Source organism: Pantherophis guttatus, chromosome 18 (assembly GCF_059756535.1).
Source record: "Pantherophis guttatus breed Tessera chromosome 18, ASM5975653v1, whole genome shotgun sequence".
NCBI lineage: Eukaryota > Metazoa > Chordata > Lepidosauria > Squamata > Colubridae > Pantherophis > Pantherophis guttatus.
The window spans coordinates 3,129,405-3,144,045 of NC_142080.1; the positions used below are offsets into that span (position 1 = coordinate 3,129,405).

Genomic DNA, 14,641 nt, shown 5'->3' on the forward strand with positions numbered 1-14,641 from the left:
GAAATTCTGCCTTTTTGAGCCAGTGGGTTGGACTAGATGCCCTCCGAAGGTCCCGCTCTGATATTCTGCCTTTTTGAGCCAGGGGGTCAGACTAGATGCCCTCCAAGGATCCCGCTCTGAAATTCTGCCTTTTTGAACCAGGGGTGGACTAGATGCCCTCCAAAGGCCCTACTCTGATATTCTGTCTTTTTGAGCCAGGGGGTCGGACTAGATGCCCTCCGAAGGTCCCCTCTCTATTCTGATTGATTGAAGAAGGAGCAGAAGCAGGAGGGAATGTTGGCCACGCCCTCCTCCTCCCACTGGCCCCTCCCCTCTCCCCTTCCCCCTCCCCTCCCCTCGGAATGAATGGAGGCGGCGCCCCCCCGAAGGGTGAATCCCCCCCCCCGCCCGCCTCCATCCTCGCTTCGAAGTTTGGCTCAAAACTTTTGTTTTTCTTTTTGGGGCTCCAGCGCGGCTCCTGATTGGTGGGAAAAGTTGGGAGCGAGGTGGGGGAGGAGACGGGGCGGGGCGGGGCTTTTTTTTTTTTTTTTTGGTTTCCCCTCCCCTCCCGCCGCGACTCCTCCGGCCGCCGCCAACGCTGCACCCCCCCCCCCCACTTTGCCCTCCCGACGGAGCGATGCGCCCCATTGAGGCGCTGCTGCCTTGTTGGGGGCTCTTCCTCTTGGGGGGCGCCCTCCTGGCCCGGCAGGTGAGAGGCCTCCGCCACAGCGTCTACTGGAACGCCAGCAACCCCAGGTAGGGAAAAGGAAGGGGGGGGAGAGAAATGGGGAGGGGGGAGCGCCAGGGTTCCTTCGCCCATCCTCCACTCCCAGGGCTCTGGAGTGGTCAACGTACTTCCTTCCTTCCTTCCTTTCTTTCCTCTCCCCCCCAATCCTTCCTTCGCTCCCCCCTCTAATCCTTCCTTCTTTCCTTCCTTCCTTCCTTCTTTCCTTCCTTCCCTCTATCCCAGTCCTTCCTTCTTTCCTTCCTTCCCTCTTGCCCCAATCCTTCCTTCCTCCCCTCTCCCCCAATCCTTCCTTCTGTCCTTTCTTCCCTCTCCCCCAATCCTTCCTTCTTTCCTTCCTTCCTTCCTTCTTTCCTTCCTCCCCTCTCCCCCAATCCTTCCTTCTTTCCTTCCTTCCTTCCCTCTTCCCCAAATCCTTCCTTTGCTCCCCACTCTAATCCTTCCTTCTTTCCTTCCTTCTTTCCTTCTTTCCTTCCCTCTCCCCCAATCCTTCCTTCTTTCCTTCCTTCCTTCCCTCTTCCCCAAATCCTTCCTTTGCTTCCCCTCTAATCCTTCCTTCCTTCCTTCCTTCCTTCCTTCTTTCCTTCCTCCCCTCTCCCCCAATCCTTCCTTCTTTCCTTCCTTCCTTCCCTCTTGCCCCAATCCTTCTTTTGCTCCCCCCTCTAATCCTTCCTTCTTTCCTTCTCCTCCAATCCTTCCTTCCTTCCCTCTCCCTCTCTAATCCTTCCTTCTTTCCCTCCTTCCTTCCTTCTCCCCCAATCCTTCCTTCGCTCCCCCTCTATTCCTTCCTTCCTTCCTTCCTCCCTTCCTTCCTTCCTTCCCTCTCCCCTAATCCTTCCTTCCACTCCCCCTCTAATCCATCCATCCATCCCTCCTTCCTTCCTTTCCTTTCCTTCCCGGGTGTGTGTGAACCAACCACCCCCTCCGTTTTCCCTCTCAGACTTTTGCAGGGGCTTGCACCCCAGAGAGGCCTCTTCCTCAGCCCCCTCCCCATATTGCTAAGACCCCCCCCTCCTCTCCAAAAAACCCCTCGCGCACAGGAGGACGGGCGCCCTTTGTCCGAGGGCAGGAAGAAAGCGCAAGAAAGAAAGAAAAAAAAAAACCCAAAAATTCTCTTTCCCCCTCCCCCTTCCCAAAAAACGGGGGGGGGGCTTTCCCAACTCAACCCTCCCACCCCCATCATCTCTTTCCAAACACCCCCCTCCCTTTTTCCCCCCCACCCGCGTCTCTCCTTTAAAAAAAAAGAAAGTTTGCCAAACTTTGCTGGCGGGGCAAGAAGGAGTTAAAGCGGCGGGCGGGGCGCGCGAGGGTGGGGGTCGCGGGGAGGAGATGTGGGCCGGGGGGCTTCGGCTGTGCCCGGCTTCCATGTTGCGCGCTCAGCATCTTCTTTGTTTGAAGGCCGCCCAGGTGCCCGCGGCTCCCCCTCCCCTTCCCTCCCATTTGGAAGCTCGCCTTTCCCTTTGATCTCCCCTTTTAGTGGGGAAGGGGCTAACTTATTTTTTCCCCCTCCTCCTCCTCCCCCCCCTTGCGTCTGCTGCTCCAAAAGGGGGCAAACCTCCCCACCTCTGCCATTTTTGTTCCAATAGAGCGATGGGGCTGGGCAAGGCCCGGTTTAGGGGGTGGGTGGGCTGAGATACACAGCTTTATAATTTTGGGGAGGGGGCCGATAAGCAGGTTGCTGTTTGCACCACACACACCCCTCACTTCTCTTTTCCAAAATATGCATTTTTCTTCCCCAATAGTTGAGTCTAGCTCCTACGACAATGATGGTTGCCTCCTTTTTCTTCTTAGTAACCATTTGGCTGTTTCTTTTATTATTCTTTCATTCTTCTTTTCTTCTTCTTTTCTTTTTCTTTTCTTCTTATTTCGCCTTCCTGTGGATACCTGTTTCTTTTCCCCATCTTGTTTTTCCTGGTGATTATTTCTGTGGTTGTCTCCTGTTTCTTCTTACTAACCAGTTGGCTGGTTCTTTTATTCTTCTTTTATTCTTCTTTTGTTCTTTTCTTCTTCTTTCGTTCTTTTCTTCATTCTTCTTTTCTTCTTCTTATTTCTCCTTCCTTTGGATACCTGTTTCTTTTTCCATCTTGTTTTTCTGGTGATTATTTCCATGGTTGTCTCTTGTTTCTTCTTACTAACCAATTGGCTGGTACTTTTATTCTCTTTTTCTTCTTCCTTCATTCTTCTTTTCTTTTCTTTTCTTCTTCTTATTTCTCCTTCCTTTGGATACCTGTTTCTTTTTCCATCTTGTTTTTCTGGTGATTATTCCTGTGGTTGTCTCCTGTTTCTTCTTACTAACCAGTTGGCTGGTTCTTTTATTCTTCTTTTGTTCTTCTTTTGTTCTTTTCTTCTTTCGTTCTTCTTTTCTTCATTCTTCTTTTCTTCTTCTTATTTCTCCTTCTTTTGGATACCTGTTTCTTTTTCCATCTTGTTTTTCTGGTGATTATTTCCATGGTTGTCTCTTGTTTCTTCTTACTAACCAATTGGCTGGTTCTTTTATTCTCTTTTTTCTTCTTCTTTCATTCTTCTTTTCTTCTTCTTATTTCTCCTTCCTTTGGATACCCATTTTCTTTTCCCCATCTTGTTTTTCCCGGCGATGATTTCCGTTTAGCGTCCCTCCTTTTCATGGAGAAGGGTGTTCCCGGATACCTTTTGAAGCCAGTGGGTTGCATTTCTTCAAACAAACCACGATAATTTCCTGAAGCTGGCTACAGATGCTGCATTTAACCAGCTTTTTTTTTTTCTCCTGGGCTTAAGTGATTTTTAAAGAAATAATAATAATCCGGGGTCTTGCCTCTGAACAAACCCAGGTTTACTTTCAAAGAAAAAGTTTAAAACTTAGCAAAAGTGCAGAAAAACGAAAATTCACCACATCTCTTGTTTTTCTTTTTCCACAATTCTTTCTCTGCCATTTATTATCTGTAAAGGGAATTGAAGAGGGGCGTGTTTTTTGGGGGAAAAAACCTACATTTTTTCCCCCTAATCTCAGCAAAACCTTTGAAATTGAGGCGGGGGGGGGAGAGAAAGAGACAGTGCGAGAGAGATTCATATTATATATAAATCATCAAAGATTTTTGGGTTCACCCGAGGCTAAACCCAACATCTGCAGGCCCAGCTGTTTTCCTACCAAGTAGTCCTCGCTTTATGACCACAATTTTGAGTCCAAGATTTATGTTGCTAAGCGAGACCTTCCTTAAGTGCATTTCGCCCCGCTCTACGACCTTTCTTGCCACGGTTGTTAAACGAATTGCCGCCGTGGCAAAATCAGTCCCACGGTTGTTAAGTGGCTTCCCCTGACTGATTTTTTTTCAGAAGGTCACACAAAACGTGGGAACCGTCGTAAGTACGAGTGGCCAAAAGCAACTGAATGTCTGATCACGGGATGTTGGGTTGTAAGTCGCTTTTTTTTTCCCAGCGCAGTTGTCACTTCGGTCACTAAACAAATTGTTGTCCAGTCGAGGATGATTTGATTACTCTGGGTGGGAAATTTGATCTGGGGCTATACAAATTTTTAATTTTTTCTTATTCCCCTCCTTTATTTTAATTTAAAAAAAAAAACAAACTTCAGAAAGCAACCACCTTGGTGGTTGATTGGAGGAAGGAAGGAAGGTATGTGTTTGTGCGTTGATGTGTTCCTGGGAGAGCTGCACATTCCAGCTTGTTTTTGCTGTGCTCAGCGTGGGAGAAGATAGTTGGCAGCCAATTTGAGGCCTGGTTAAACCCACACCAGAAAGACTGTGGGAAGAGCTAGCCGGCCACTCCCGCTACCTCTCTAGGGAGGGGTTGACAGGTAAAAATACAAATAAACCTCCGCAAACAATTTCCTCCCCTTGCACAATATCGGTCCTTTCCCCGCATCGAGAAATCTAGCCTCTCAGGGAAAGACGGCTTCCGCTCTCGTCTTTTTCCTTGCAAAATCGACTTCCTTGATAAGATTCGGGTTTTGAAACTGTATATAATACAGTTGGGCAGCAGGGTGCTTGCTGACTGCGTGAAAAAAGCCTAGAAACGAGTGGATTGTGATTTCACTGAACTAGGGCTGCATAAAAATCTTGGTTTACGTAGGAAGAACCTGGCTAAAGAGAAATACACATAAAGCCTACGAAAAAGAAAAAAACAAATATTGTACCTTTACAAGGAGGATACATGGGATGAGGGTGTGGCTAACTGATGAGGACTTATAAGTCCGAAATAGATCTATCTTAGTCTCCTTAGTCTCCCAATATATATATATAAAACATATATCCATATATGTTGAGCCTGCAAGGAAAAAATGAGAGCGGAGGCTTTCTCCCTGAGAGGCTAGATTTCTAGGTGCGGGGAAAGGGATGGATATTTTGCAGCAGGGTGCAAATATGTTGTCTTTTTTTTTTTTTAATTTAGGCGCATCGATTCGTGGCTCAAAGGCTCAAAGCAGCGTGCCATCGAATGCACAACCTTAAAATAAAAATATTAAGGTTTTTCTTACGGCTGTAATAACATTATAATTATTTAAAAATTGTAATGAAATTATTATGAAGGCTATATTATTATTTATTGTAGTTTATTCTAACTTTTTATTAAGGTTAGAATAAAAGCACGCAGGAGGATACAAACGTTAAAAGCAGAAACATAGTTCAAAAGGATACAATAGGAACATTAAAAAGCCAGCAAGAGGATGCGGAGTTAAAATAGAAACGTGGTTTCCAAACCACAGAAGAGAAACTTTAAAATAAAATAGTGGCAATGGGATGCAAACATTCAAATAGAAACATGCTTCCGAACAACAGAATACATTGTTAACGGAGGCAAAAAAATTAAATAAATTTGAGGACAATGTTGCTTTCCTCTCCAGAAAACAATAACCAGTCAAACTCTCTCTTCAGTTTTAATGTCTGTGGCCAAACAGCAATTTTATTCCTTCCTTCCATTTCTACAACAATGCCACAATCCTAAACTTAATTACAATTGTTTTTCCCCAGATTTTTTTTTTTTATTTTTAAAAAGCCTGCCAAGGTTTTTCAAATCTCCATCGCTTGGGCAATACAGAAATCTCCAGAAAAAGTTTGCGCTTTGTACGTCTCCGCGACAGGCAATGCCACCCTGTAAAACTCCATTTATCATTCTGATCCTTTTTTGGGGGGGGTCCCCCTAAAATTCCGTATCCTAAGAAATATTCTTACACCCCAAAACTGTTTGGGGATGCATGAGAAAAAGGTCCTAAATTTGCACACAGTTTTTTTTTTCCCTGCCCAACCCATTTATTTTTTTTCAGTCGGTTTATTTGCTAATCGAGCGCAATTTGACTTTGAGACGATTGGGATCTGGTTTCCAAATTTGCAGAAAGAGGATGAAAAATGACATTTGGCAGTTAGGTTTCCACGGTGTTGTATATGTGTGTGTCAGAAAATGGAGGAGGAGGGTGCAAACCATAATTTGCAGCCTGGGAAAGTCAGCTCTGCCACCGAGAAACTTTTCTCGCTTTTTAACTTTGTCAAGTTGCCAAAGGAAATTTATGGAGTGCATCTTAAGGAGTTTTTTTGGGGGGGGGGTGGGGGGAAATCAAGGTTTGACACTGTCCATTTGGGTTCTGGATTTTGGGGTGCTTTTTGTCCAGTCTGACTCCAAACAGAAAGGTGAGGCCCAAAGTTTTAAATCTCAGCAAACCTGACGTGTCTGTCCCAAATAAATTAACCCCAATAGGGTGTAAAAAAAAAATGGTTTTACTTTTAGTAACGTCCCACCAATGCCTTACCCATCACAACCTCTCCCAAAATTTCCTCTTTTAAGATGGAGGAAACCGAAATGACATCAGGAGCATTCAATAATACTGTTCTGATTTAAAAAAAAAAAAAGCCCTCGACTTACGACCATTCAGCGTCGGTTCGAGGTTACGACATCGTCGAAAGAAAGGGACTTGCCAGGTGTCTTGATCCTCGAAGTTTGATAATATTTTTCTGATAAGCCGTTTGTTTCCCAGCCTCCAGGGGGCCTTCGGGGAGATAGGGAAGACAGTTTTAGTCCTCCCCAGTCTCCTAGAAAGCCCCTGGAACCTGGGGAGGGCGAAAAATGGGCCCACTGTGCCATCGCATGCCAAAAGTGGGGGGGTCATGTGCGCATTTGTGGGGTGCAATGAATTATGGGTGTGGACACGGATACACGCAAACCCCCACGGTCCCCCCACTTTTGGCACGCGACGGCAAAAAGTTAGCCATTACTACCCTAGAGGATCAAATCCACAGACTCTCTCCATTTATATTTACAGCGGCTTTTGAAGCTTAAGCCGCCCTTAACAAGATTGCACATGTTGTGAGCTTTGAAAACACAAACCTATTTCGGATCGTACGTCTCTTTTAACGTCGGGCCCCGGATCTGATCTTTGGGGATTGATGACGGGCACGGATTCCTAAACATCGGGACGGGGAGAGGCCGAAAGTGTGTCTCGGAGGCGAAACATCGATTCTCACGTACGCCTCCTCCGTCGGAAAGCGATCTTAATTATTTCCTGGCGTTTTGGACTTCGCTTTTTGCGGTTGCCAAATCCGTCCTTTTGAGTCTTTGGCGCTTAATCTCGGCTTGGGCTGGTTGCTGGTTGACTCATTGAGATCGGGTGACGATAGCGCCGGTTTTCATGTGGGGAAGATTTTTAGAAGAGAGAAAGAGGTGGATTTAACTCACCGGCGCCATTCCTTTGGCAACGGGGAAAGGTGTTAATCTCAGCCAAAGCCAGCCAAGCCGCAAATTTATTTATTTTTTAAAAAAAAAAAAATGGGATGAGAACAAACGTTCTTCAGACCATGTGCAGAGTGGCAGCGTCAAACGGGTGGCATTTTTTAAAAAAGTTTTCCTAAACGAGAACCTCCCATATCCCAAAACATCTCATCGAAGGAGATTTGGCACGCTGGCCAAATACAGGGACTCCTCGATTTACGGCCACAACAGAGCCCGACATCTCTGTCGTTAAGCGAGACCGTGGAGTTTTACGACCTTCTCTTTGGCCGCCGTTGCGAACTTGGTCACACGGCGGCTCGGTGAATCCGGCTTTCTCCGTTGACTTTGCTCGTTGGAAGGTCGCAACGGGGAAAACCCCGGAACGCTAACGACCATCGTAAATATGAATCCATTGCCAAGCGCCTGAATTTTGATCGCGCGGAGGCGGCGTACGGTCGGTCGTAAGTGCGAAAAACGCTCCCAAGTCACTTTCTTTTTTAAAAAAGTGCCATTCTAACTCCGAACGGTCGCTAAATGAATGTCGTAAGGCGAGGACTCCCTGTTGCAACTCGGTGCCGATAATTTGTGTCCTGTTAATCTATTTTGCATCGCATACACACAAACACACAAACACAAAATTTTCTCTCCCTACAAATACGGGGAGGGTATTTTTATTTTTAATCCACTAATCACTGTTTTCCTAGCTTGAAAATCCCCTATTTGTCAATATTTGACCAAAATTCATTTTGTCCTCACCAAACACCTCTGGCTCACGAGCGAGTCCAGCCAAAGATAGATTTTTTTTCTCCCCTGGTACAGGTAGTCCTCAACTTACGATGCTTCATTTAGTGACCGTCCCAAGTTACAATGGCCCTGAAAAAAAGCCACTTGGGACCATTTTTCACACTTAATGACCGTCGTGGCATTATGTAACCAAAATTGGCAACAATGCAGTTGCCATTTAAATAAATACAGGCGGTTCTTGACTTACAACAATTCATTTAGTGACCGAAGTTACAACGGCCTTGAAAAAAGCGACTTATGACCATTTTTTCACACTTAACTACCGTCGTGGCATCCCCGCGGTCATATAATCAAAATTGACAACCGACTCACATTTATGACCCTGGGGTCATGCATACCCCTTTTGCGACCTTCCGACGAGCAACGTCAGACTCACTTAACGACAGGGTTGCTAACATAACAACTGCAGCAAGGAAGGTCGTCAAAGGGAGCCAAACTCGACGGGACCCTTCGACCGTCGTAACTATGAACCAGTCACCGGGGTGTGTGTGTGTGTGTGTGTGTGTCTGAATTTTGATCACATGACCGCCGGGAATGCCGCAAAGGTCATAAGTCTGAAAAACGATCCCAAAGTCCCATTTTTCCCCCCCACTGCCGTTGTAACTTGGGACGGTCACTAAACGGACTGTTCTAATTCGAGGACTCCCTGTTATTAAAGTCGAATTAAACATGGCTCCGAATTCTATCGCGGCAACCGGAAAAGATGCTTACTTAAATCTTTTCATCTTCCCCAACATCAAAACAGGTTGGTAAATATTTCGGCGGCGGCCTCCGTCTCTCTTTTTAACAACCTGAAACATCTGAATTTTGCCTGTCTTGCACAATTGTGTGTTTGCGCATCCTTCTTCAAAGCCGGCGTGTCAATTCCCCGGGCCACACCAAAAATGTTAAGCTGGGGAAGTCACCTGTAATTTTTCCTTGGGGTGGGAGTTAAAAAAATTGCAGGCAAGAAGAAATAAGCACGATATTAGGAGCTAAATTCAGGGGTGGGGTTCGGGAGAACCTCTAGCTAAGATTCTGTGCAGTTTCGGGGGAACCCCCAAATCACACTCCCGGCTGGCCCCGCCCTGCCCCGCCCCACCTCACCCCTCCCAGGAGTCCCCACACAGCCGATTTTGGATACAGGTAAGTGCCGGGCACGCACGGAGGCTCAGGGAGGGTGAAAAATGCGCCTACCGGAAGCTCAGGAAACGAGTCTGTTTCCAGCCTCCGGAGCCTGGGGAGGCCGTTTTTGCCTTCCCGGAAGCTCAAGAAAAGCCTCCGGAGCCTGGGGAGGGCAAACACACACACACACACCCCGTGGTGCAGGAGGCTGACTAGGCTACGCCGGGCAGAGACCCCCTTGCTAAAATTTTTGACGCCTACCCCCTGGCTAAGGTGGTTTAATTTTTTTTATTGATTGATTATTTTTTAATTAATTTTATTTCTATACTGCTCTTCTCCCGAAGGACTCAGGGCGGTGTACAGCCTGATTAAAAGCACAGACAAAATTTAAAAATCATTAAAAGTTATTAAATGATAGGCTCAATTTAAAACCCCCAAATTTAAAACCCCATTTTTAAAACCAATTCAATTTTGAGCCCCATCCCCACGGCCATTTAGAGAGGAGATTCCGACAACTTTATTTTAGCTAGCAAACTTGGGGGGGGGGAATTTGGCTTGCTCCAAAGGGCTTGTTAGCAAACCCCCCCCCCAAAAAAAACGCCTCTGACGATTGGGGCATCGCGAGCCAAACCTGGTAACACCTTAGAAGAAATAATTCCATAATGAAACACTTCCGTCCATAGAAAAGAGGCTATTATATGGAGGGGGGGCCCCTCTGTTTGTGTCTCTGGATGAGTTGCTGAGATCTTTTTCATCCAGGGGAAGAGGGGTCTTTTCTGGCTCCATTTTAGCAAAACTGAAGGCAGTTTGCCTGTTGCTTCTCTGTTCGCTCTGGTTTTAAAGCCGGGATGAGTCGATGGATAATAAGGTAGATCAGGAGAAAAGGAGGAGGCTGCCCGTTGCCTCCCTGGTTGAGTGGCTGTTCTCTCTCCTAGGAGGGGGTAAATTGAGAAGGAGCCTGGCTGTGGCTTCCCTGTTTTGAGAGCCTGCCCCCCCCCCCCCCCCGTTTCAAGGCAAGGATGGACAAGCTGAAAAAAAGAGGGAGTCTGTTGCTTCCCTCTTTGAGTGGCTGTTCTGCCATTTAAAGGCTAGAGACCCTCGGTTAAGAAGGAGTCTTACCTGTTGCTTCCCTGCTTGAGAACTCGCTCTCTTTTAAAGATGGGTGGATCAGGTGGATAATAAGGAGGTAAAGAGTCTACCCGTTGCTTCCCTGTATGAGTGACGGATCTATCGATCGTTGAGGGAAGATAAATTAAGGAGTTTGCCTTATTGCCTCCCAGTTTGAGAGCTCGTTTAAATTAAACAAATTAAACAAAATTTCATTTTGTTAGATAGCACCCTCTTTTAAAGGGATAAGTGGATGGATAAAGCACAAAAGTAGGAAAGGAATCCCACCCATTGCTTCCCTGCGTGAGTCACTGCTCTGTCGTTTAGAAACGAGAGTAGATAAAATTGAGTGAGTCTACCTGTTGCTTCCCAGTTTGAGAGCTTGCTCTGGTTTCAAGAGAGGATAAGTCGATAGATACATGGGCAGTTAAGTAGCAAGAAGAAGCAAGTAGCAGGGAGTCACTGCTCCGTCCTTAAAAGATAAATCTGGATTATTATTATTATTTTTATTTTAAAAACAAAACTTTATTAAACATATAAAAAGTAAAATGTTATACCATATATATACAAGATACATATATTAATACAGACGACAATTCATAAAAAGAAAAAGTGACTTTAGTCTCACATTCATTGTCTTATTAACGATGCATATTTGTTAATTACTATTACTAATTACTATTATCACACAGAATTTTACATTAGCTCTCATTTCTACGAGTTATCCAATTATACCACCTATTCCACTCTATGTAACCTTTTGAATCTACCTTATCCTTCATTTCAAATGTTAGTTTGTCCATTTCCGCACAATTATAGATTTTTTGGATTAGCAATTGGTCTGTTGGCAGTTGATCAGTTTTCCAATATTGGGCAAGCGCTAATCTGGCTGCAGTGACTATGTGTAATATTAAGTCCTTTATTTCTTTCCTATAGTTTTCTTTAATCATCCCTAGTAGGAAAATCTCTGGTTTTAAGTTCTATTTTTTCCGATGTTATTTCTATTAACCAAATTCTTATTTTTTCCCCAATATTTCCTAATTTTTGGGCAAAGCCACCATACGTGGAAGAAGGTGCCCGGTGCCTGATTACACTTCCAACAGGAAAATAATTATATCATAACAAAGTCAGTGGTTTATAAAGAGAATCAATACAAAATGTGGTATAGATGGTATCTGGCCCCTTCGAGATTAGCAAAAATGTACCCGAATTTAAGTCCAACCTGTTGGAAATCTGGATTTTTAATTGAGTCCGGTGACCTCGTTCGAAGCCGTTTCTCGTTTCCACTTCCAGGTTCTTCAATTCAGACGGAGGCTACACCATTCAGGTGTCCATCAACGACTACCTGGATATTTACTGTCCCCATTATGACCGGCCATTGGACAGCGGGAAACCGGAATCCTTCACTTTGCTTATGGTCAACGCCGACGGATACCAAGGTTGCTACGAAACCCCGGGAGCTTTCAAACGGTGGGAGTGCAACCGTCCGTATGCCGCCTACGGAGCCGTCCGGTTCTCGGAGAAAATCCAGAGGTTTACCCCCTTTTCCCTCGGCATCGAGTTCCAGAGTGGCCGTGAATATTACTATATATGTAAGTTAAAGAGTTTTAAACTTATTTGATAAGCAAGTTTACGAATAAGCTTGCAAAATGCAGGGTGGAGAGGAGAGGAGAGGAAAAAAGAACAGCAAAATAAAAGAATATCAGAGACGGAAGGGGCCTTGGAGGTCTTCTAGTCCAACCCCAAGGGAGGGAAAGGAGAGGAGAATTAAACCAAGTTAAATTGTGATTTAAAGTCGGCAGGATTAATGCAACTACGCAACATTTCTTTTATTCTTCCTTGGAGTCTTGGACCGCTGTCCTAAACTCCAGGCGATATAAAAGCATAAATCTGCCATCCCTTTTAGCCTGGCAACAACAATCCTGCGGGGTAGGTTAGGTTGAGAAATCGGGACCGATCCCTAAGCGAAGCCCGCTCGGATGCTAGCTTAGTTTTTCATCTTGTCCTCAGCCCAGATTTGAACCGCTGTTTCTCTGGTTGGCAAAACGATTTGGAATTGATCACATTCCGTCTTTGCGCTTTGCACATCAAAATGCTGCCCTCTCTCTTCCTGATTTGCCATGCTCGATTAAAAATGTAAAATTAAAAAAAGAAGGCAGATACACGCCAAGAATGTCACGGTTCTGGAGCCCGGTGTCGGCTGGCCTCGATCGCCATGCCTTTTGGGATGGATTTATTGAAATAAACACGCCTGTTAGGAGAACTCGGCTGCCTGCTTGGAACGCAGAAAATGAGGAGGGGGGGAACGTAAAAATTCTCATCGCCGCAACCTGCATTTTGATGCCCTCCGAATGCCACGGACGCATTCGAAGTTGGCACGGGGCATTTTTGTAAGCGATGCGTGTGTGTGTGTGTGTGTATGTGTGTGTATATATATACCTGTTTATCACCTGTCCTATTATCCTTGCGGTCAGCAACGCATTAGCAAAAGAAAATATATGGCCATTTTCATGAATCAACCTGTCTTGGAATGCGTGCGGTGCCCATTTAATCAACTACAGTCGAGTTGATTAATCTATCAATTAAAAAATGGGTGCAAACTTGGATATTATATTGGACATTTGTTTCCGTAGGTAGTCCTTGACTTATAACAGTTTATTTAGAATAGAATAGAATAGAATAGAATAGAATAGAATAGAATAGAATAGAATAGAATAGAATAGAATGGAATGGAATGGAATGGAATGGAATGGAATAGAATAGAATAGAATAGAATAGAATAGAATAGAAAAAATGGAATGGAATAGAATAGAAAACATAGAATGGAATGGAATGGAATGGAATGGAATGGAATAGAATAGAATAGAATAGAATAGAATAGAATAGAATAGAATAGAATAGAATAGAATAGAACAGAAAAAATGGAATGGAATAGAATAGAAAACAGAATGGAATGGAATGGAATAGAATAGAATAGAATAGAAAACATGGAATGGAAGAGAAGAGAAGAGAAGAGAAGAGAAGAGAAGAGAAGAGAAGAGAAGAGAAGAGAAGAGAAAACATGGAATGGAATAGAATAGAATAGAATGGAATGGAATGGAATGGAATGGAATGGAATAGAATAACAGAGTTGGAAGGGACCTTGGAGGTCTTCTAGTCCAACCCCCTGCTTAGGAAGGAAACCTACACCACTTCAGACAAATCTGTTGTCCAATCTCTTCTTAAAAACTTCCAGTGTTGGAACATTCGCAACTTCTGGTGGCAAGTCGTTCCACTGATTAACTGTTCTAATTGTCAGGAAATTTCTCCTTAGTTCTAAGTTGCTTCTCTCCCTGATTAGTTTCCACCCGTTGCTTCTTGTCCTTCCCTCAGGGGCTTTGGAGAACAGCTTGACTCCCTCTTCTTTGGGGCAGCCCCTGAGATATCGGAAGACTGCTATCATGTCTCCCCTGGTCCTTCTCTTCATCAAATTAGACATATCCAGTTCCTGCAACCGTTCTTCGTATGTTTTAGCCTCCAGTCCCCTAATCCTCTTCGTTGCTCTTCTCTGCACTCTTTCCAGAGTCTCCACATCTTTTTTTACATCGTGGCGACCAAAACTGGATGCCGTATTCCATAAGTGTGGCCTTACTAAGTCTTTACAAAGCGGTACTAACACTTCGTGTGATCTTGATTCTATCCTTCTATTGATGCAGCCTAGAACCGTGTTGGCTTTTTTGGCAGTTGCTGCACACACGGCTGGCTCCTATCTAAATGGTTGTCCACTAGGACTCCAAGATCCCTCTCACAGTTAACTACTATTGAGCAAGGTACCACCTATACGGTACCTGTGCGTTTCGGTTTTTTCTTCCCTAAATGTAGAACCTTCCTTTTCTCACCGTTGAATTTCATTTTGTTAGATAGCGTCCAGCATTCAAATCTGTCCAGATCCTTCTGTTATCTTGAGCCTATCTTCCGTAGTGTCGGCTATTCGTGTTTAGGACCAAAAAAAAAAAAAAAAACAGAATTAAAACTATTTAAATAAACGAGCCTTGGTAGTACAGGGGTTTAAGGCACCCTGTTATTAAGCTGGTTATTAAGACCAGCTGCCTTCAATTACTGCAGGGTTCGAATCTCGCCAAGGCTCAAGGTTGACTCAGCCTTCCATCCTTTCTAAGGTGGGTAAATTGAGGACCCAGTTTGTGGGGCCAATAAGCTGACTTTGTATAAATATAC

General features: G+C 44.8%; 1 protein-coding gene across 2 annotated transcripts in view; it reads left to right on the forward strand.

Moving 5' to 3' along the window:
- Positions 1 to 337: 337 nt before the first annotated feature.
- The window catches only part of EFNA4 (ephrin A4), a 55,026-nt gene continuing 40,722 nt past the window's right edge, over positions 338 to 14,641 (forward strand). The window contains exons 1-2 of one of the 2 annotated variants that reach the window (XM_060685071.2): positions 338 to 735; positions 11,720 to 12,018. In XM_060685071.2, coding sequence (XP_060541054.2) covers positions 617 to 735; positions 11,720 to 12,018 — 418 coding nt within the window. In that variant the 5' untranslated portion in view covers positions 338 to 616. The remainder of the gene's footprint in view (positions 736 to 11,719; positions 12,019 to 14,641) is intronic. The other variant, XM_087881033.1, reaches the window with a different exon arrangement.